Here is a 24,046-nt window from a genome sequence, read left to right as displayed (position 1 = left end):
GCATTACCTGCGATCGCCAACGTCTGCCCGCAAGAGTGCATACCTGGTGGCTCTCCGCGAAAATCCTGGAGCCCAGCGTCCACCAAACCTGGCATCGTTGCCCATGCGCTTTATTCATTTAACCTCAATTCAGGATGACCTGCATTTACAATAATAAGTAATATGAGAATTAATTGTACATATTGTACAATTCATATGTATGTATTTTACCGTGCAGTAATAATTATAGTGACGTAAAATCTTACTTTTATAATTACTATAATCACGCTTATGTAATTGTAATGATGTGCGCGAATATCGAAGTTAGTTTTTCTGTATATACATAAAAACTATCCCTTTTATCGAACAAACTTTACTAAACAGCGCAATTATGGAAGCGCCGATTCAAGTAAAAGCAAAACGACAAACACTCGCGCACAAATTTTCACACTCGCAAATGTACGCGAAGCGACGGGCGCAACGTTCGAAGCCCATCGACCTTGGCCGCCGCCGATAACTGGAACGATTCCTCGGGGTTGGCTTTGCCATTTTTTGTTGTTGTTGTTAAAAAGCCGCACTCGGTAGGATGGCTCCTGAGGACGGTGAAACCCCCTCGCCGACGCGGGCTCCGAGCCGATCTCACGATCGCGTCGCCAGCTCTGCCAACGCCGGCGTGGGGCGAACCGCCGTCCTGGGCTACCGCAGGAAAGTGTGCGGATGCGTGGGGAGGCCCCGCATCCCACCACCCCCCCCCCTCCCGCCGTGATGCATCGGGCCAACTACTAACCGCGATGCGACGACGCAATGGCGAAACAGTGCGAACTTCCAGAACCGGCGCTGTTACTGCTGCCGCTGCTGCTTCGCGAAAAAAAACAACAACAACCACCAATAGCAATAAGACAAACGGCTTTTAGTCTTTGCCAACAAATTTTTTTCACCCCCCCCCCCCGTAAAAGATACAGTCGCTTAGTTTTCGCTGTTACTCGCCACCCCCCGTACCCCCGTAGATGTGTTCCAAGGTGCATCTATTCGCGTGTTCATCGTAGCGTACAGCAAGATGTGCGTGCATAATACATGACGATCATTGTTTCCGGTATTTATTGATTATTGATATATGTATATATTTTTTTGTCTGCAGCTTAGAATATGAAATAATAGGAACGGATGTATATCCTCATCCGGAGCCTCTTTTGGACAATACGTGCGCCTGAATCGGCTCGCAAATGTTGGAGCCGTCGCCAAGTTTCTAAGGCTCAACCACATTCAATTCCTTATGGGGCCTATTGGTTACCGCTGTGGTTTTGTTGAATGTATTTGTATGGCGTATATATATTTATATATCATTTGTGTATATATTATATATGTTTGCGTGTATATATGGGTGTGTGTAAGTGTGCGGTATGCAATATTTGATGCAAAGATTTTCCGTAACAATACAATAAGCATTTGCCTTTGCTCAACCTCTCTCTTTAGGTAGGTACAGAGGAGAGGAAACGGATCGCAGATATCTGTGCGATGGGCCTTTTACCACGGCCGCGAACGGGACGCGCAAAGTTGGGGGCGATAAAAACTCTAAATCCACTCAAAATATACTCTTTGTGGGCCCTTGGCGAGGCGCCGAAGGGAGCGTTGAATCTTTTTTGTGCGTTTTTATTTTTTTTTATTTTAAAACTAACCCCCTGTATTCGTAGCCAAGTCGCTCGTGCACATGTGCCAGGGAGCCTTCACAAGCCAAACCCTCACGGCGACGACAAGAGGCACAAGCATGGCCATTTCGCGAAAGAATTTGGGGAAAATTTTAAGCGGGCGAGCTTTCTGGTTCGATCGTACGGCGCACGTATTGCGATCGCAAGCGTATATATGTGTTTTTTTTATGGTAAGCCTTGCTTTTTCGTATAGTGGCAATAAATAATTTGATATAGTTTTTAATATTTGTATTCTATTTACACTTGCATCGCCAATAATTAGTATTCCAAAATGGCCACCAAGCACGGCGCCGTTGTTGCTAGAAATCTGGATGCTGGACAGGGAATGCCGCTAAAAATATATATTTATATATTTTGCACGTTTAAACGTATTTACTGCAACACCAACTGCGGCCAAAAACGCGCCCAACTTTGCGATGTTTCTATAGAGGATATTGGAAAAGCTAATTGTGGACGCCATTTTCTTTTTGTTGTTTAAATGCAGCGCGTGGAATATGGCCGTCATGGACAACGGCGTCCATCTTGTGAACCGCGGCTCGCCTCTGATTGGACAAATCATGCGCTAGACTGGACATCGCTAAAGCGCATGCGCTAAGATTCTTTTTGTTTCGAATTAAAACATTTCTTTCTTTTTCTTGGAAATTCGCGACATCTTTTTCCCATGCTTTCTCCCTTCTTTGAACATTTCCATTTTTTATTCGGCATCGCACCATGGTTTTGGAAAACTCCGCGATCGCGATTGACGACACGGACCTTTTAGCGCAGTTGGTTTGATATAAAAAGCGCTTAATTGGCCAAAAATATTTCGCCAAATGTCACATTTAGCATGGAGATGAGACAGACAAAGTGAGGCGGAGTGAGCGGGAGTGGAAGGGATGGCGGACAAACTGAATTGGAAGTGTTTCTTCTTTTTTTAACAATTGGCACCAAATGTGAACCAACCTGGTTATTATTTCTCCGTCTATTTGTGGATAACGTCAACAAGTAACAGCGGCAGAGACACTTGCCAATTGTGTTTTGGCATCGTAGCTCCGCTCGACGTTCGGTCCGCGTTTGAACAGAAACGAAATAAGTGTTTCGAGAAATGGCAGCAGAGCGACGTGGCGATATGGACAACGTGCACGCGTCTCGATGGGCCTGTGCGTTGTGTTTGTGTTTGCGCAATACGCGAGCAAATGAGTTAGCGTATTTGTTCTTATCCTACAGAGTGTGGCTCCAGTTTTACGGGTTGATGGGTTAATGCCAAATCTCTCCGTCTACTGCTCTGCACTGCCAAAAATTCAAGCCTCTCTTTTATTAGCGTTTTTGTCTGGGGTTTTTTTTAACACACACGTATCTAAAAAAATGGCCAAAAAAATGACGAAAAAAAAACCTTAAGGATTTGAACGCGACAAACGTGTGTGGCATTTGTCCCGTAAATAAAAAAAACACAAATCATTTGTTGTATCAATGTGATCCATCCACTGTTGGATGAAGGCCTTACCAAGCCGTCGCCATCCCCACGGTCTACCGATGCAGCATATATGTATATTTGACAATTTCGAATCAACTTTATTGTCGCCTTGCCCATGTTTAACAATGTTGCACCACATTTACTGATGCCTATCTCATTTTTCTTGCCATCTGAGGTTCATAGAGAATTATTTTTGACATCCTTGTTTCAGAAAGCAGGCTTATTGTGTCCGTTATCCCTGTGCGTCGTTACTAATTTCGATTTTACCATCGACGTGTCTCTGAGTTGGACGAACCACTTGGTTTGAGATTGAAGGAGCGATAATAGTGCGCTCATTTTGTGGGTTCTTTTGTTTTTTTTTACTTCCAGCCAAACTAACCATTTAATTCTGAACATACAATTTTATGTTTTGTTTTATACAGGATGATGATGATAATGGAGAGAAACAAATATCTGCGTGCATGTCTGTGTGCGTGTTGTTGGCCCACCCACCCCTTCGTGCGCTGTGCTGGCATTCTGTATAGGCGCTCGCTAACAGCACTCGCCCCGAAAGTCTGTTAAGACGACATGAGGGGGTTCTTTGTCTTTGTGTGAGCGGATGTAATAATGTATGATTGAAGCCGAGAGAAATTGGGTTGAACAATGATACAAAAAAAAGTTGCTCGTCATCGGTGCAAATGTAACGTTGACGGCATTCTCCTTGTTTGTTTGTTTGTTTGTTTTCCCGCCTCGTTTCTTTCCTCCCGTTCGCCACAATCACATCTCCCACACCGATGATCATCACCCATTGCGACAAACTGTGCAATAACGATAAACACACGCTTGCGCTCCACAAACAAACAACACACACCACCGGGCTCCTAACCAAACGCACAAACTCGCAACCCACGCCACGCATACTCACAAACCCACGCACACACACACGTATAACCTAAACCTGCGACAATCTCACAACAATCTGTGCCACACGAATGCACACACGCACAAATTGTGACACCTCCCGTCACCAACACCACCTCCACCACCATCATCACCGCTACCATCTCCAACACCACCTCCACCATCATCATCACCGCTACCATCTCCACCAATATCACCCGTGCCAACACAACTACCATTACCACCACCATCACCACCTTCACCACCTTCACCACCTCCACCACCACCGCCACCACCCCTCCCCACCCGGGCGCCCCCGCAGGATGAGTTCCACCCGTTCATCGAGGCGCTGCTGCCGCACGTGCGCGCCTTCGCCTACACGTGGTTCAACCTGCAGGCGCGCAAGCGCAAGTACTTCAAGAAGCACGAGAAGCGCATGTCCAAGGACGAGGAGCGCGCCGTCAAGGACGAGCTGCTGGGCGAGAAGAGCGAGGTGAAGCAGAAGTGGGCCTCGCGGCTGCTCGCCAAGCTGCGCAAGGACATCCGGCCCGAGTTCCGCGAGGACTTCGTGCTCACGGTGACCGGCAAGAAGCCGCCCTGCTGCGTGCTCTCCAACCCCGACCAGAAGGGCAAGATGCGGCGCATCGACTGCCTGCGCCAGGCCGACAAGGTGTGGCGCCTCGACCTGGTCATGGTCATCCTCTTCAAGGGCGTGCCCCTGGAGAGCACGGACGGCGAGCGGCTGGTGAAGTCGCCGCAGTGCGCCAACCCGGGCCTCTGCGTGCAGCCGCACCACATCGGCGTCTCCGTCAAGGAGCTCGACCTCTACCTGGCCTACTTCGTGCACTCGCAAGGTGGGTGGGCGGGCGGGCGGACGGGCGCGTGTGTGGGCGGGTGGGCGGATGAGCGGTTGGGCGAGAGGTGGGTGGGTGAGTGGTTGGGTGAGTGAGCGGATTGAATGGTGGGTGGGTGGGTGGGTGAGCGGAGGGGTCCATTGGCCGGTGCGTGCATTGTGGGGGTGTGTTCACAGGCAGGCACGTGGAAGGGTGGGTGAGTTAGTGGACTGGTGGGCAGAGGCGTAGCGAGGGGGGAGCAGGGGGGTACATATGTCCCTGGGCGCCAAGGTAAAGGGGCGCCAAAATGAGGCTTACAACGTTACATAACTTATTGCGGCGGGCGCGGCAGCCTGAAACTGCTGCACAAATCTACACCTCAACCTAAAAGTTTATATATCCCGCCACACACAGCCTACATGTCATGTAATTACATTTTGGTACGCGCGCCTATTAAGAACTTACATGGAAGAACGTCCCAAACAACAGACAGGCGCAGTCTTTCAGCCTTAGTCACTGGTCTGTTTTTTGGTGGCAGTAACTACGGCGGCCTATTTTTAGTTCTTATTAGTGACACCACCACGCTCCAGGCGGCTGCAGCAGCCGGAGCAGCCCACGCACGTTCAATTACATCAGCATGGTTTAAACGCCGACTAGCGAACGGAGAGGAAGTGAATCGTTCGTGGCTATTATATTCACCAATCAATAAAGCTGCGTACTGTTTCTGTTGTCTATTATTTACATCATCGAGTTCAAACTCACGAGCTTTGTTTGAGTTAACAAACGGTTTCAACAAGTGGAGAAAGCCAGAAAAACTAAATTCTCATGAAAACAATCCTAGCCACCGCACAGCTTTTACTGCATTGAAGGAAGCCGAACGAAGGATAATTGATGGTACTGGAATTGACGCAGTGGTTCAAGCTCAGATTCATTTGGAAAAACAACGTTGGCGAGATATATTGCAAAGAATACTCACCTGTATTAAGTTTCTGGTTTCACAAAATTTGGCACTACGTGGCCATGAGGAAAATTTGAATGCGGATGAGGATTAAAATGTTGGAAAAATTCTCGCGCTGATAAAACTCGTTGCGCAGTATGACCCATTGTTAGCAAAACACGTACAGCACGCAGGAGAAAATCCGGGATCAGTTTCTTATTTGTCACCGGAAATCCAGAATGAATTCATCCACATACTTGCGTCGACTGTAAAGAACCAATTGTTGAGTGATATCAGGAAAAACAAGTACTACGGTATCTTACTTGACTCAACTCCTGATCTAAGACATCGGGAACAGCTTTCTCAGGTCATAAGATTTGTGGATGTGGATTTTGAAACTAAAAAAGTAACTATCAAATATTTTTTTTTAGGTTATATCGATATACATGCAAAAGATGCAGCAAGCCTAGAAAGAGTCATCCTCGAAAGACTTAAATCTGACAACATACCTCAAGCCGACTGTCGGGCACAATGTTATGACAATGCTGCTGTGATGACTGGGCATATATCCGGCCTTCAACAACGAATATGTGACAAAATCACAGAGCATTGTCAACTGTGACAAGCACAGCTTAAACTTAGCAGGAGTACACTCAGCTAAACAGGATCCACATTTTGTCACATTTTTTGGAACAGTTGAAAGTATATATTTGTTTTTCTCTCGTTCAACAATTCGTTGGGAAGAGTTAAAAAAGATGTGCCCATCACAGTAAAGTGGGAGTCTGAAACATGCTGGAGTGCACGATCAGCAGCTGTTGAAGCTATCTATGAAGGACTGGATGAACTACTAGTAGGGCTGCTAGACAAATTATCGGAGGACGTAACTATAACGCCTGAAACCAGAAGCGATGCAGAACAGTTACAGGCATGCGTATTCAATTTTAACTTCATAGTTTTATTACATTTGTAGAATGTCATTCTTGGAAAAATGTATCGTGTTCAGAAGCGCTTACAGGAATTTTTGGAAAACGGGGCATAGATACAACAGGATCCTACTATGAACTTCAAGGAAGCAGCAACTGATCTTGAATCTTTGGAGCATGAATTTGTCAAGCTTCGTGATGATTTGAGCCAAGTTGCTGTAGAAAACGCCAAAACAAGATGCACAGCCTGGGGGATAGATGTGGACAGAAGAAGATGCCTGGAGAACTGGCAAGAGATGCAGGACTTTCAGCAGAAGAAGAAATTGTGCGCGTTATGAAGAGCGTACTTTATCGACTTCAACAGGAGATGTCAACACGGTTTTTACGACTGAAAGACCTGAACACAAAATTTGGATTTCTGCTGGACGTCAAAACTCTTCTAACCGACACAGATGTCGATGCAATTCGTCGAAATTGCACATATTTTAGAAATTTCTATGACACCGACATCAATGGCCACGAACTTTTCACAGAAATTGGAGATTGCAAAATGCTGCTCAGTAACCGGAATGAAGTTCTACCAGAAACTCCTTTGGATCTTCTTAGTTTTATTGTGTTTTATGGAGACGACATATTTCCGAATTTGCGAATTTCACTGCAAATGTTATTAACAATAGCAGTTTCAATTGCAAGCTGTGAGCGGTCGTTCAGCAAATTGAAACTTATTTGGTCGTATTTGCGTGCTTCAATGGGACAAGATCGTCTCAGCGATCTTGCTCTTCTTAGCGTTGAAAGAGAAACATTGGAAAAAACTGATTTTGATTACGTGATTGACCAGTTTGCGACAGTGAAATCAAGAAAAAATAATCTTTTGTAGACTATGTCAACCAGTCTACGACAGTGACTGAGTGAGCCATGTAATATAATTTCTATAAATTTGCTTCTTTAAATACAATGTTTCATTAAAATTTAAATTGTTATTCCTTATTCGATGTAATAGGAAAATGTGATTAAACGGGGGGGGGGGGGGGGGCGCCAATTTTATAGTTCGTCCCCGGGCGCAAAATATCCTAGCTACGCCTCTGCTGGTGGGTGGGTTGGTGAGCGGATTAGTGGGAGGTTGGCAGTTATATGGGTGAGATGGTGTATGGGCGGGCAGATAGATGGGTTGAATAGCTGGCTGATTTGATGGTGGATGGGCAGGTGCGTGGACGGATGGGTGGGTGGGTGGGTGGATGGGCAGGATGGTGGTTGGGTGTGCGGGGTATTGGACGGATGCATGGGTGGGAGGGTTTACAGAGGCAGATGGGTGCACGCATGGGCAGATGGGCGCATTGGCTGGTGGATGGGTCGGGTGGATAGGTATGCAGATGTATGATAGGTGGGCACATGGGCTGGTGAATAGGTATGGTCGGTGGCTGTGTGGATTAGCTGGTGGATAGCTGGCAAATGGGTGAATGAGTGGATGGATGACGCAGGTGGATGAGTGGATGGATGAAGCCGATGGATGAGTAGGGAAATGAGTGAGTGGATGAGCGAGTGGGTCTGTGTCTGAATCGGCGGTTCCGCTGGAAGATGGGCGTGGCAGGTAAGTAAGTACGTGCTGGTGGATAGGTGTGCAAATGGGCGGGTTTGCTGGTGGATGGGCGTGGTGGGTGGATGAGTGGGCGGATGAATCTCGGGGTCTCCACAGCTTCTGTTTTACGCTGACATTCATTGTTGTAGTCGACATTCATTGCTGCTGCTGTTTTGGTTGAATAAGGAAAGTGTTCTCGTTGGTGCAATTATTGTGTTCTTTTATTTCCTCTTTTCCTGTTATCGTTGTTGTTGATTTAAAAATGCTATTTTTTTACGGTTGTATTTTTTACGAATCAATATACTTTCCGTGTTCATTCCATTCATGTATTATTTTATTTTAAGCATAATTCATTTCATATCTGTTTGCAATGTACAGTCATATTTATACAAAGAACACACGAGGTTTACACACACACACGTGTATTGTATTCCTGATTATATAATCACATACAGTAAGTAACATGAATCCATTTCGTTAAGAAAATCTACGTGAAAAAAGGAAAACCTCACGAATTAGGACACATTTTATTGTTAGCGTCAAAATTGAATCTCAAAAACATCGGTGAGCTTTTATCTCGCTGTCTTCGGCGAAACAAAAAAAGTGCCCCCTTATAACCCCAACTTTACGCATGTGTACGCACAAGGCCAGCGTTAGCTGTGCGGTCGGACGGACGCATCTCGCCACCTCCGATCGCAAATTCGAATCCTGGGACGTGAGATGGGGGGGGGTGTCAACTTGGCCCATCATCCCATCTGGAGTGGGGGTCGATAAAATGATTACCGCCTTTCTGAGAAGTCAACAATGTCTGTCCTATGCATTTACTCGCCGCTGCCATGGGAACGTGGAATTCCCGCCATTGGTTAGCATTGTACGCAGGAGACGAGTGCTTAGCCATTATCTGGTGAGCAGCGAAACCACGTGGCCTCTTTGTGATTGTCCATCCACATCACTACACGCTTTCCTTTAGCAACGCAACGGCATCGAAAATGTTAATACATATCTTCGATTGATGCTCCGTTTGCTAACTAGATCAGCACCATTGGTACTTTTATCCCGGGGAAAAAAACATATCTACACACTGGCATCATTGATGAATGTTTTTTTACAATTGTTTCATCAATTGAGTAGCATGGTTGGATCAATGTATGACACGCAGTAGATTGTTCATTGATAGACCAATAATACCCCATTTTAAGTTTTGCATTGAATTCTTCATCGAAACAGATGAAAAATCATTGTCCATATTTTCTATTCATCGTCATTGGGCCGGCATCAGTGGTTCACATTGCCAGTCGTTTCTCCATCAATGCAGCAGCATTATTGATCCACGATTCACATCAATTCCCTATGAATTATCATGACAAACTTGATCGATACGTGTTAATTCTGATAACAGACAATAACTCTTTTGTCAAGAACGTTGCGGCTTTAAAAAAAAATGCAATAGCCAACGTTTCAGGCAGCGATCCTTCTTCATGGCGCATGCTATTGATTTATTTAACCTTTTAAAGCCATGGTGTTAGTGACAAATGTGAATGTTGTTGTTGTGCACTGCCAATGCAAGAGCAGCAGCATCACCCATAATATAGTCTTTATTTTATTATTATTGATATTAATTTTACATTGACTCTCTATCAACAGAACAGTCATTACTCTCAATTGATGAAGTATTAATAAAGTAGCTACCGATTCTACCGATATATCTGGATCACTGAAATATTGTCCAATAGATTCCCGAGTATTATCAGCAAAATCAGTGTCCAATACGTTCCTTATATTTTTCATCAAAATGGAAGAGGCATCGACCCACTTTTCCAGTTGCTTCTCTGCGTCAATAGGCGAGCGTCGCTGATACAGTGCCATTGTGAGCGTGCGTGCGTGCGAGCACGCGCGCGATCGCGGCTGTGCACGTACGTGCTATGCGGATACACGTGGATCCAGTGGGGGTATCTAACGCTCGCTGTGCAACCACCCTCGTGCCCGGGAACAACGAATAAAACACAAACTGAAATGTAACTTTTTTGCACCGCGCGGCCCGGGCCACGACAGATGCACAAACCACGACACTGCCGAGCGCAGACGCCCCGAGCACTCCGGGGCAAACCCGCTCCGTTGTTGGCACAGCAGTTGTCTTGGAGCGTCGCGAAGCCTCGGCAGGCTTTTGCTCATTGGCCGCGCGTGACGCGTGGATCGCGTGTACGCTCGCGTTCGGGTTCGATGCGAGTATCCGTCGCTCCTCGCATCGCAAGTAGCGATCGTTTGTAACGGCGATCAACACGCCACTCGCCGCTGGCAGCGATCGCTCTCGACATGATCGCCGCTTGCAGCGGTGATGCAAGTGTGTGTATATATCATACGATATGATTTAAAAAAGTTTTGCTGGCTGGCTGCGTGTTATCTATTTCTTCTCTCTTACTACTATCCTATGTCATATAATGGTAACGTCTAGAGGACGATCACGTCCAGAGGGAGGGATGTACGGCGGTAACGTCTTAAGTACTTGCAGGTTGCTAGTATCTACATGCTATTTAATAATGTACTTATTTACGAATTTACTTGTACACTTGTATGCGTATGATTGTATGTGTGTGTGTGCGTCTTTGTATGTGCAGTATACACATATCCGTCTGTGCCTAACAAGTACACCACTATGAGCTATGAGGATAAATGGGGAATCTCCCTTATTTTGGATGTGTTTTTTTTTTTACACAATTGTGTACATTTACAATACGCAACATGATATACGGTTGATTTTCATTTCTCGTGATTTTCGTAGTATGTCAAAATTTTGAATCGTCTGTTACATTTAAAAGTAGGCCTTGCAACGACGATAACCTGTTTCTTAGTGTTCGCTGAGGGTATATATATCTATATACTGTATATATGTAAATACATTTAATCTATTCATCTGCATATTTGTGCTTGTCTGTTCAAGTCTGTGCGAGTGCGTGCGTGCGTGCGTGCGCGCGGAGAACTACGACACGTGCATCATTTCGCGCCACCATCCTAGCGACCCGCTTGCAATTCCTGGCCAAGTATTGCCACCAGACCTGGACGTCGCCTCCCCCTAGGTCGACTCAGCCTTAACTGAGTACCTGTTGCATCATGCGAAAAACAACAAGCAGCAGCAGCACCCCCGGTGTGCACCGTGCCTGCCTTAATGGGCGCTCCCCAACACCACTTTTACCCAGATAGCCGATGTTGTTAAACCGAGGATCGTTTCCTCGTTAGCGTTGCACGCCGACCGTTTCAGGAAAGTGAAGTGGGATTGGGCAGACCGACGGTGGAGCGGCAACCAAAGGAGGGGTGGCGACCAACCTCCTTTGGCGTCATTCCGTTGAGTGCAACTCAACGCGGCTCGTGCCATGGAGCCAGACGGATCGCCGTGCCGCGCCGCATGACCATGAGAGACGGTGGCGGCGGCTTAGGGGGAGGCCCTTCGTCCAGCAGCGGATGGAGCACGGCTGATGGTGACCCGTCATAGAGGTATTTTTTTTGGGTTAGATAGCGTAAATATAAATGTGTTGGTAAACCCGCCACCACCCGACACAGCCAATTTGTAAGGTTTGTAAACAAACATGCCGATTAGTTACTTGTTCAGCACACCCGGTGTATTGGAGAGTAAACCCACAACATTTACGATTCGAGCACGACGTTTTGCCGGTAATTGCAACCAGCCTCATCAGGCGACAGCCAGAGTTGTGGAGAAATCCTCCTAGTTTCGGTCTTAAATAGAGGGGGGCTAACGATGACTATGATGACGACGATGATGTCGATAGTGACGACGATGATGTGAACCCCTCCCCGCCGTGGAGGTTCTTCGGCACGCGAAGCCACGGTGCTGGCTAGCGCGCCGGCTCATCTCCGCCAAAAGCCGCATCTTCAAGTCGGCTGCGGTAAAATTCCGCCGGCTAAAACAAAAGCATAGCAATAAACCCCCACCCCCCCCCGCCCCCACATCATGCCACCTTTCTCTGGGCATGCACCAGGTCACCGTTCGTGATGCGAGTTGGCACCGCAATCACGGCGTACCCCACACACGCCGCCCTCCCCCCCCCGCCGCCCATACCCGCCGCAAACGGACGCTCGCACCGCATTAAAAAGGTTCTTTGTGTCTCGGCGCTCAAAATCAATGCTCTCAGTGTCTCCGCTCTCTGATGGACAGATGACCTTTATTCGTGAGCAGGTAAGAGCTCACTGGCACACTCGGCCGTGCGGTGACTTCATCCAGCAGTGGATTGACAGAGGGTGGGGAACAAATCAAATAGAGCTCACGAGGAGACCAGTTTTTATATCCATATATATATGTGCAGGGAGACCAGTGTTTTTATAAAATACAGAAAATCCCATCAACTCAAAGCGGCGTTCGTCTGCACTCGCTGCTGCATGCCAGTGGTGGAAATTCCACAAATCCTTGGACGGGAGCTCGCTTGAACACACCGCAAACCGTTGCTGGCTTCCTACAAAGCGGTACCCATTGCGTTTTCTTGGAAGACGACGATCGTGACGATGGGCTAAGTTGCGCGTTGCCCTCTAACCACGCCTTGGAATTTCCGTCTTCTCGCTGGCAAGCCCGATCGCCGTCGCGCGACATCGGAACCCCCGGGTCTATGCCGACGGCGGGGTCCAAGGTCTGGGAGGACCGTAGGCGATGGCCTCGCCTCTCTCCCACCGCCGCCACTGGAACGACACGATTTCTGGCGACATTTCTATTGGCTGCCGCTCGCGATCGGCCGCGACGCCGAGTCAACGTTTCCAGAGCGATCGCACGTCGGGATTCCCGGTTCCTCTCCTGCCTTTCCCTCGGGATGAGCACAGAATCTAAAGCTGCGGTTCCCATCCTGGGGTTCACAGACGCCCCGTCCTCTCATTGCACATTGCACAACTGGCTAGGTCGGTCAACAGCGAGCGAGTTAATGACTGTTACGGCTTTTTGATTAACATTTGACAGCGCTTTCAGAGTAGTTTTACTTGAGAAACTATATTATTTCTGCGCGGCGCTCTGCGATATTTTGTTGACGGGTGATGGCGGCGGCGGCGTCAGCGGCCCGCATGCACGCGGGTCAGGAAGCTCGGGGTCCTCCAGCGCCGCACGACCGTCGGGCGTCGTTCTATCGTCGTAGCGGAGCTCCCGCGGCTTTCGACGAAGCTTCGCGACGACGAGATCGCGCGTCCGCGAGCCGCGCCGCTTGTCGGTGTGCCAACGTGCAAGGGTCGGCGAAGCCTTGTTTGTTTTCTCTCCCTCCCTCCTCTCCCCGTTGGGCAAGCCGGCGAGAGGCTCTCCAAGCCACGAGCCACACGCACCCGCGGCCCGTCGCGAGGGAATGCACAGGGCCGGGATAATCCTTCTCCTCCCGCGCTGCCCAGGTGGCCGCGCCAGCGATGGACGATGCATTCGCGCGTGCAACAAAAATTAAATTGTCCCCGATTGAGGAAATGTAATTGAAGTGAAAACTTAAAGGAGTTCTAAAAGGATCGGGCGAATAAGAGCTATGAATATAAATGTTTATTTTTTTTCTAGAGCGTCATCGTTCACGCAGATTGCATCTCGACAACGCCGTAGACTTTGCAACGCGCGCCGTTTTTCGCACGGAGGGCTCCGGAAACCACGGGCAAGCGGTGAAGGCGGCCAGAACCGGTGGCAAGAGATTGCCCAAGCTCTGTTGTCCTACACTGATGTTTTACAAATTCCATTGTTCAACTGGCAGTGAGTTATTGTTTGGTGACACTGCAAGTGCAGTGTTGCCCAGTGGAGTTAATTTTGATGCAGCAACGGAGGACTAGGTTTTGACTCTATACACCCCACCGCCCATTTAGCAATTACAAGAACGCTCGTTTTAGTTTTATACGCACATACGTATGTGTGCAGCGTAATGTGCAGTGAAACATTTCGGTTTTGCACGAGTCTCATTTTTAGACTTTGAATATCGTAACTTGAAGTGAGTTGCGTTGATTCCCAGCCACGGCTGTAACAGCGCTTGTCTGCCTGCTTCATCCACCCACACTGACCAGCGTGGTGAAGTATGGTCAAACGAACGCCTCCCCCCCCCCACCATATAACCGGAACAGAGAGGCTTTCATCCAGGAATATATTGACAGAGCGCTGTAAATTGCAATGCGTTATTTTCATATGACGATGACGCAATTGTGCAAAAATACTTTATTTAAGTCGTCTATTTTGCAAAAAAATTTCTACTGCAAAGTGTGAGTCTGTGCAAGCCCTGCACGTGGGTTACATTAGTTTTACATGTGCCTTATATTAAATACCTACTCGTATATCAAGGGTGTTTTTTTTGTTCCTATGGATAAACTGGTCCCCACCAAACGAGTGTAGAATTTGCACCACTGTGCGTGACTTCCAGCACAAGCGCGTATGGCGCTATGTATATATATACAAAATATTTAATTTTGTACATCTCCTTTGTCAATCCACTGCTGGATGAACGCCTCTGCGCGTCACGCGGCGTCACCTGTGGGAGTTCATTTGACCATGCTTCACTAGGCGGGACGGTGTGGGTTTTTTGGCGAAAGGGGCGTGCCCAACAAGATAATTTCAGATGTCACTCACCACGGCTGCTATACACGCCGCCAGGAATCAAACTCAAGGTCTCGGGCTTCATCACGCACCGCGCTAACCGCAGCGCTCCCGCTGCCGCCGCAATACTTTACACGTGATTTCATCAAAATCTCCGTGTAATGCACTGTGCCGTATATCGTGCCAACGTCTTTCTTGGGCGGTGCTTTGCATTTACTTTGCAAAAAAAAAAAAATCCTCTCCCAATTACATTCCGATCGTGCTATTGGCGTCCCGTTGTCGAGAAACGGAGACATTCCCATTCGTGGCTCCCCGCGGGTGAGCGGGCGAGTTGGGGAGCGGGTGGGTGAGCGGGTGAGCGGGCGGGCGAGCGGGTGAGCGAGCGGGCGGGCGGGCGAGCGAGCGGGCGGGTGAGCGAGCGGGCGGGCGGGCGAGCGGGCGGGTGAGCGAGCGGGCGGGCGGGCGCGTAAGCGAGCGGGTAAGGAGTGGGTGAGCAGGCGGGCGGGCGGGCGGGCGATCGAGCGAGCGAGCAGTATAACGTCATCTCTGCGCTGGTTCGAGTGGCACCATGGTGAGGGCACGAGAGAGGGATCCGCGATGGAAGTTGCTTCGGGGTGGCGCCCTCTTTGCCCACACTGGGCGGCACGCCTTCGGCTTTCCGCCGCAGAAGGTTGTTCGCCGTGCGTCAGTCGGTCGAGTCGATCCACCCAAAATGTGAGTGGGACAATGCAGATTCAACCCCGTAGATTTTTTTTTACTGGTAGGAACCACCTGGTTCCACCCAAGCCCACAGGGGATTATTGTGTCCGTCTGTCCGTCCGTCGTGCATCCAAAAATGGGAAGAGTGGGGCTGGGTGGAGAGGGGAGGGTGGGGAGGCGCTGGGTGGGGAGGGTGGGGAGGGGCTGGGTGGGGCTGGGTGGGGGTGGGAGGGGTGGGGCTGGCTGGGGAGGGGCTGGTCACCCCGTGGTGCCCTTATAAAACTCAACGTTTAACCTACTCACGCCGGCTTGTGCCCGCCCTCACAGTCGGCCATATTTGCGGAATACACCACGCCGCCGTTGACCCTGGCCATTGACCGAGCAACCCAACGTTCCTACCAGCTCCCTCCGCAGGAATGTGTTTTGTGCAGTCATCGGGTGGCCAGGCCGAGACCAGCGACTCACTGCTACTCGACAACTCAGTTTAGGCACCGGTGGCTGAAACCTGGATTTGAACCCGGGTCCACCATTCATGATTCAGTCCATTGTGAGCCTTGGAAAGTCAGCGGAGGCATTGAAGACGGCCGCTCATCTTTTCCCGCGGCTGCGCTTTGACTATCAGTTCTGGACGTGGACTTTTGCATTGCTTTACAAGAATGAGAAGTGGTTTCGTGCTCTGAACCCGGCCATTATGAACCCTCCTGAGACGCCCAGTCCGCCTCCTCTCGGGAGTTTTTCCGAAGCGGCAACCTTGGCTGGCAGGACGAGCTCCCATTAGCTGCCATCCTCTGCCACTGACATCAGACGCGCGAGGGAGGACCGCTCCTCCAGCGCCGTGGCATAGCTAATCGAGTATGCAGGCAGCGCAATTGCCCACGGGGCCGGAAGGGCCCCCCCTTCCCCCCCGGGCAGTTGGCTACGAAGAGACGGAAACTTGGACAGCCCCCCCCCCCCCCGTTTCGTTCCCTGCACCAGGGCCCATGCCAGCGCCACGCCACGCTCCGCGGAGAAATTTCCGTAACGGCGCTCACGTGCCGCCGAGCGCCCCTTCCTTTCTTCGGGAGCGCCGTCGTCCCTCTCGCACGCGGGCTTTGCCGTGCTGCCTCGAGAGGTTGGGTGTCGACCTTTTGCAACCTAGCACGAGGAAGGAAGCGACGGCAGGGTGCGGCGGCGTTCGAGACGACAGAATTGGTGGTAATGACATCGTGATCTTGAACTCGACTCGGACTAATTCACCGCCAAGAACTTTCTGCCAGGGTAAATAGCCGTCACAGCAGCTCTTTGCCAACCGACTGGTGACTAAAGGTGTATGTACTGTATGCAAATTTCCTGTTGTTTCACTGGCACTCATTTACTTTGCCCTAGACTTTGCCAAAGAGGTGCTTTACCGGAGCGTGCGTGCGTGTGCGTTTCGACTCGGTGGGGAACGGTAGCGTAGCGGTTAGCGCGCTGCGCTACGAACCCGGCGTCCCGAGTTCGATTCCCGTTCACGGCCAACACCAGTGACGATTATCTGAACTGGTCATGGGCCTCCCCTAGGTCGACTCAGCCTCAAATGCGTACCTGGTGTGGTGTGTAGACATCACCACTGGGGAGACAAAGGTGGCCGGGGTGGTGCTGGCCACCCACCCCCTTTGTGTGCCACGCCGGCCTTCATAGGTGCTCGCTGACAGCACTTTGCCCAAACGTCTATCAAGGCTATATGGGGGATCTTTGGCTTTACATTCAAGTCTGTGAAAGATGAGAAAATCCACCCTAACTGAGGAATGGATGCAGGCCTGGAGACAACAGCTTGGCAGAGAAGTAACAAAAACAATAGCTGCCAGACTTTGTGCGTTATACAAAACAACCAAGTCGGTCACAATTACTCAACTTCATCTTACGGTGACTTTAGATAAGAGGACCACAATGCAGTTCTGCAGGAACTATTTACGGCGAGGACACTTGTGCCAGTCACCGGGGTGGTCGTGCAGTGCGTTCACCACGACTCCACCACTCCACCAACACGTGCTGATGCATTGCAGGAGTGTGTTCATGGCAGAGGTCGCAACCGGGTACCCGATACCCGTACCCTACCCGATACCCGGCTACCCGTACCCGGCCGGGTACGGGTACGGGTACCCGTTTGCGACCCTGGTGCGGCCGGGTATGGGTACGGGTAAGGAATTAAAACCCGTTTGCGACCTCTGGTTCATGGCGTATATTAACGTGCGTATCAGGCTACACAGAAAATATTTGTCTTCTTAACCAACTAACCTTTTTTTTATTTTACCAGGTAAGTCCCCACTGAGCTATGAGGCTCTTTTTCAGAAGCGCCCTCGCGATCACAAATGATAGCGCAAAAAAGTGGGCTCATCGTGTGGAAATACACGCACGTTTCAATTCCACACGAGCACAGAGAGAACATGCGATCTCCAAATATATAATAGGTGCTCACCAACTGCACTTGTCCTAAGAGTCTGTTAAAGGCTATATGATTGGGGGATCTTTGTCTTTTTGTATTCTGTATATTGTATATCATAACAAACAATTGCATACTTAGGAGCCATGTGTACTCTCCACGTGTATATACCTTACGCTGTTTCGTATGTGTCTTTCATTATTATTTTGTCATGTAACAATGATAAGTAAAAACTTGTTAATTGTGTTACACACACAAGAATGCAGACCCGTGTAATCTTACTGGTTAAATTTGGCTTCCTATCAAAGCAGACAATTACCATATTTTCCGGATAATAAGATGCACTGAAAAGTAATAAACATTTCCACAAACTTGTGGCCGCACACCCAACAGGGAAGAGGTGCGCAGTAATCCAGACAATACGGTATACGCTCCTCCTGTTTGTATAACCATTATTTCAAAAACGTCTTTGGCCACGTTTCAACTTGACATGTGTAAGCGTTCTTGTGCCCCCTCTCTTACCTTTTACATTTATGGGGAGCGCTCATGAAATAGACCCTACGGCGTGTGTTAACAATGGTGCGCCTTGCGGAGAGAGCAGCTTCTATTGGCCAGAGCCGCGTGCGTTGTGCAATAGTCCCTGGCGTTACATAAGAAAGTGAAATATGCACAATTGCCATTCTCTAAGGCCGCTGGTTCACCTCTGTGGGAAGTTCTCATTGGGCGGTCGCGGTGGGTGGTTCCGATGGTTTATATGTTACGTGACTTGATCAATCGGAGCCCATCAGCTGTTGTTTATCCACTGCTGGATGAGATACCTACCGTGCCATTGTCAGCCGTCATATAGTCATGCGATGCCACGCTGCCTAGATATTTCTAGGAAATGCCCATGAAATGTCACAGTTTAAGTCCCCTCCCCCCCTCCATCCACCAAAGGCTTAAAGTGTTTCTCATAAACGTACGCACATTTTACGGTATCCTAGAGATTAGTTGTGGCTTCGAACATTTCAGAATTTTTAGGAACACTTTCGTGTCTATATTTTTCCGATTTTCGGATAACTTCAGTAATGTACTAACGTGTAACGTGCCTTCGTGCTTACGATAGCGATTTCGCCCGACGAAACACGGCCTCGGCTTTGGCAGTAAAGAAGCGGAGTCGCATTAGTGATGTCATATCCAATGTTTGGACCGCTCCGAAACAGAACAACATTCGGAGCGTCGGAAATGTTCATATCTTGGCCTGATTTTTATTTATTTAAATTTTTTAAATGTGGAGGAAATCTGCAGTATGTACTCCAAAGACACGCACACACATGGCGAGTGATTCAAATTGTAATGATGGTCTGGAAGAGCTCGGGAGTCGCTATTTTTTCCACAAATATCGTAGGGCCCCTGCTTATAATGATAAAAATATGAAAAGTAAAAAAAAGACATTAATTTGAGGGCTCACCCACAATTGCACTCGAGAATCGTTGAACATTTTCGTTTTTGAACCTAAGCCGAGGAATGTTTGCGACTGGAGGTTTTGAACGGTGATGAATCCAAACATGACATCAGATTTAAATGAGGGGAAAACCAAAATTACCGAATTTTGGCCCACCCACAGCCTCCAAAGAAATTGGCAGCAATCATTTGTTCAACTCTCTTATTTTTTTAAAAGCTAGGCCTGTATGATATTTGGCATTTGGAGTTTTAAATAGTCCTGAAATGAAGAAGAAAACAATTTAAATCAACATATTGGCTTCGCTACATTGAGCCGAGGCTCTTTTACGTGTTTTGTTTGCTTTTGCGTTTGTTAAACTTTTTGAGAAATGGTGATAAATCCAAATAATAATTTTGTAATGAATGCCTCTGGTGCCTTTTGGAAGAGTGTGATGCGACTAAAGCCAGTAGAAAACTACCAGCTACTACCACTATACAACAACAATCACCATTCGCCACAAAGTGGCGGTGATGTCACCACGGCGATTGTGCCAGGCCATGTGCACTTTAAGGCCACCCGCTGGCAGGAGGTCACCGGACAGACCCAGGTGCCATGGGTTGACTGACTGAGATGACTGGTCGATGCACCACCAGTTTAAAAAAATTCAACCTCGTATACACACACACATACATATGTGTGTACATGCCTGCAAAACAAAGACAAAGATCCCCCATATAACCTTAACAGACTGTTGGAGGCAAGTGCTATTAGCGAGCACCTAGAAAGGCCGGCACGGCACACGAGGAGACGGGTGGCCAGCACCGCGCTCGACCAGCTTTGTCTCCCTAGCGACGATGTTTACACACCGCGCCAGGTACTCATTTAAGGCTGAGTCGACCTTGGGGAGGCCCAGGACTGGTTCAAATAATCGTCACTGGTGTTGGCCGTGAACGGGAATCGAACTTGGGTCGCAGGGTGCGTAGCACAGCGTAGCGCTAACCACCACTACACTACCGCTCCCCGTGTACATGCCTACACACACACATGCTCACACACGGAAGCACGTACACGCTTATACTCAAGCGTGTACTCATGAAACAGCCTACGCAGGTTGTTGGGCCGAATGCTGTTAGCACGGCACACACACAGCGAGTGTGGTGTGGCCAGCAAGGGGCCCGGGCCACGCCATGCACGCGCACGCAGTTTTTGCTGGGATGGATCCCCGCCTCTATGCGTTCGATGCGTTATTGGCGGCTGTAAAATTTCATAGTTTTATTGCGGTGGTGCCGTCGCCCGCCCGTCCCGCGCCACGTCACCAGCGCGACGTGGACTCGCTCGTCCCGCGAACGTTGCGGTGGCATCCTTTGGTTTCCCGTTCTCCGTTCCAACAGTCGCCCTTCCGCGCTTGCGCTCGATGACGCTCGCACGTCCGCTTGGCATCGAACAGAGATGGCCACCGCGTCGCGCGCTTTATACGGGTCTCTGTGTGATGAGTTTATGGGTCTCTGTGTGGTGAGTCTATGGGTCTCTGTGTGGTGAGGATATGGGTCTCTGTGTGGTGTGTCTATGGGTGTGTGTGATGCGTCTATGGGTCTCTGTGTGGTGAGTCTATGGTTCTCTGTGTGGTGAGTCTGTGGGTCTCTGTGTGGTGAGGATATGGGTCTCTGTGTGGTGTGTCTATGGGTGTGTGTGATGCGTCTATGGGTCTCTGTGTGGTGAGTCTATGGTTCTCTGTGTGGTGAGTCTATGGGTCTCTGTGTGATGAGTCTATGGGTCTCTGTGTGATGAGTCTATGGGTCTCTGTGTGATGAGTCTATGGGTCTCTGTGTGGTGAGTCTATGGGTCTCTGTGTGGTGAGTCTATTGGTTTCTGTGTGATGAGTCTATGGGTCTCTGTGTGGTGAGTCTATGGGTCTCTGTGTGGTGAGTCTATGGGTGTGTTTGGTGAGTCTATGGGTGTGTGTGATGAGTTTATGGCTGTGTGTGATGAGTCTATGGGTTTCTGTGTGGTGAGTCTATTGGTTGTTGTGTGATGAGTCCATGGGTGTGTGTGATGATTCTATGGGTCTCTGTGTGGTGAGTCTATGGGTCTCTGTGTGATGAGTCTATGGGTCTCTGTGTGGTGAGTCTATGGGTCTCTGTGTGATGAGTCTATGGGTCTCTGTGTGATGAGTCTATGGGTCTCTGTGTGATGAGTCTATGGGTCTCTGTGTGGTGAGTCTATGGGTCTCTGTGTGGTGAGTCTATTGGTTTCTGTGTGATGAGTCTATGGGTCTCTGTGTGGTGAGTCTATGGGTCTCTGTGTGGTGAGTCTATGGGTGTGTGTGGTGAGTCTATGGGTGTGTGTGATGAGTTTATGGCTGTGTGTGATGAGTCTATGGGTCTCTGTGTGGTGAGTCTATTGGTTTTTGTGTGATGAGTCCATGGGTGTGTGTGATGATTCTATGGGTCTCTGTGTGATGAGTCTATGGGTCTCTGTGTGGTGAGTCTATGGGTCTCTGTGCGATGAGTCTATGGGTCTCTCTGCGATGAGTCTATGGGTCTCTGTGTGATGAGTCTATGGGTCTCTGTGTGGTGAGTCTATGGGTCTCTGTGCGATGAGTCTATGGGTCTCTATGGGGTGTGTGTGTGATGAGTCTATGGGTCTCTATGGGGTGTGTCTATGGGTCTCTGTGCGATGAGTCTATGGGTCTCTATGGGGTGTGTCTATGGGTCTCTGTGTGATGAGTCTATGGGTCTCTATGGGGTGTGGCTATGGGTCTCTGTGCGATGAGTCTATGGGTCTCTATGGGGTGTGTGTGTGATGAGTCTATGGGTCTCTATGGGGTGTGTCTATGGGTCTCTGTGCGATGAGTCTATGGGTCTCTATGGGGTGTGTCTATGGGTCTCTGTGTGATGAGTCTATGGGTCTCTATGGGGTGTGTCTATGGGTCTCTGTGCGATGAGTCTATGGGTCTCTATGGGGTGTGTGTGTGATGAGTCTATGGGTCTCTATGGGGTGTGTCTATGGGTCTCTGTGCGATGAGTCTATGGGTCTCTATGGGGTGTGTCTATGGGTCTCTGTGTGATGAGTCTATGGGTCTCTATGGGGTGTGTCTATGGGTCTCTGTGCGATGAGTCTATGGGTCTCTATGGGGTGTGTGTGTGATGAGTCTATGGGTCTCTATGGGGTGTGTCTATGGGTCTCTGTGCGATGAGTCTATGGGTCTCTATGGGGTGTGTGTGTGATGAGTCTGTGTGATGAGACGGTCACTGCACCACGCGCTTTCAGGTGCGCTTCTGCGGCTGTCTGGAACGCTCTTCCTTCCAATATTATGAAGCCACTGGGGCTATGCACTTTAAGTCATCGAGATAAAAAATACATTTCTTTACAACTGATTTTTGTGTTTAGTTTGTTGTCTCCCCTCCTCACTGCGCCTCTGATTCGTACAGTTGTCTACGTATGGTGCGAAAAAAGTTCAACATACATCCTACCGGCTTAGACTTGGCGGTGGCAACTACTGATGCATGTTGAACTTCTTTCACACCGTACGTAGCCAATCGCGCTAATCGGAGGCTCGACGGAACTTTAGACGCAACATATCCCCAACGAGGTCGATCGAACAGGTGACCTTTGGTTGACCTTTTGTCGATGGCACCTTAGTGGATCGCACCTGGGCGCCAGAGCCAAAGGTCGTTCGTCTCGCCCGCTCAGCCTATGGCGGGCGCCAGACCATCCGTCGAGCGATCACCGCTGACAACTTCCCAAAAAGGCAAAGCAGTTTCGTTCTGAAACGGGCATCGAGGGGTTTGCTCGTCTCCTATTGGCGGCACTGAGCCAGTGCTGGAAATTCCACATTCCTATGGCGGGGGTATGTTTCTCCAAGGGTCAACCACTGTCGACCCGATGAGTGTTTTGCAATTGGGAGAAAAAACTGTCGTACCCGAGGGAAAATCCACCACACATATGAAGTTGTAATGAACAGAGCTCCGCATAGATGCATTCACGAATCCATTGCTGTTCTGCCATCCTCTGGCCACCTGTATGTACTACATTCATTACATATATTGCATGCAGTGTGTGTAAATATTACATGCGATTACTAATTTCAAAATATGAAAGTGCCACGGAGGGAAGTGACAGGATGGTTTTTCAGGGTTATTAAAATTTGTTTACCCAAGTGCACATTTATTTTCAAACGTCTGAACTTTTCTATAAGAATCATATTTACATAATTATACGGATCACTTTTGAATGACTACTCTTTAAAGATAATAAAAAAAATCAACTGGAATTTGACAGGAAAAGCATATTCAGACAGCATTGGGGAATCCGCATTAAATAAGTAAGCATTGCACTTAATAGCCTCATACAAACTCAGTTGTGGTCCATATAGCATCTAAACGCAACCACATCTCAAGGCCCCTGGACAGAAATATGTTTTTATTATATCAAGAACGGCAGTCGGTCATTGGTTATCCACGTGAATCTATGGTTCTCTGTGTACCTATAGGTATTTATGCGAGCCTATGGGTCTCTATTGCAGTTTATGGCTCTCTGTGACTCTATGGGTCTCTTTGTCAGTCTTTGGGTCTCGATGCAAGTCTATAGTTCTCTGTTAATCTGTGGATCTCTATGTGAGTTTATTGCACTGTGAGTCTATGGATCTTTGTAAGTCTGGGTCTCTGTGTGAGTCTATGTTTCGAAGTATGTGTCTCTA

The 24,046-nt window shown here is 48.8% G+C and overlaps 1 protein-coding gene across 11 annotated transcripts in view; it reads left to right on the top strand.

The window, feature by feature from the left end:
- Positions 1–24,046, top strand: part of LOC144941091 (nuclear factor 1 A-type-like) — a 384,067-nt gene that overhangs the window by 193,564 nt on the left and 166,457 nt on the right. For all 11 annotated transcript variants that reach the window (XM_078867567.1, XM_078867556.1, XM_078867559.1 and 8 more), the window contains one exon: positions 4,340–4,871. In XM_078867567.1, coding sequence (XP_078723693.1) covers positions 4,340–4,871 — 532 coding nt within the window. The remainder of the gene's footprint in view (positions 1–4,339; positions 4,872–24,046) is intronic.

Source organism: Lampetra fluviatilis, chromosome 24, assembly GCF_964198595.1.
Source record: "Lampetra fluviatilis chromosome 24, kcLamFluv1.1, whole genome shotgun sequence".
NCBI classification, from domain to species: Eukaryota; Metazoa; Chordata; class Hyperoartia; order Petromyzontiformes; family Petromyzontidae; genus Lampetra; species Lampetra fluviatilis.
Note: the sequence above shows the minus strand (reverse complement) of the source record. Positions and strands in the feature narration are given on the sequence as shown.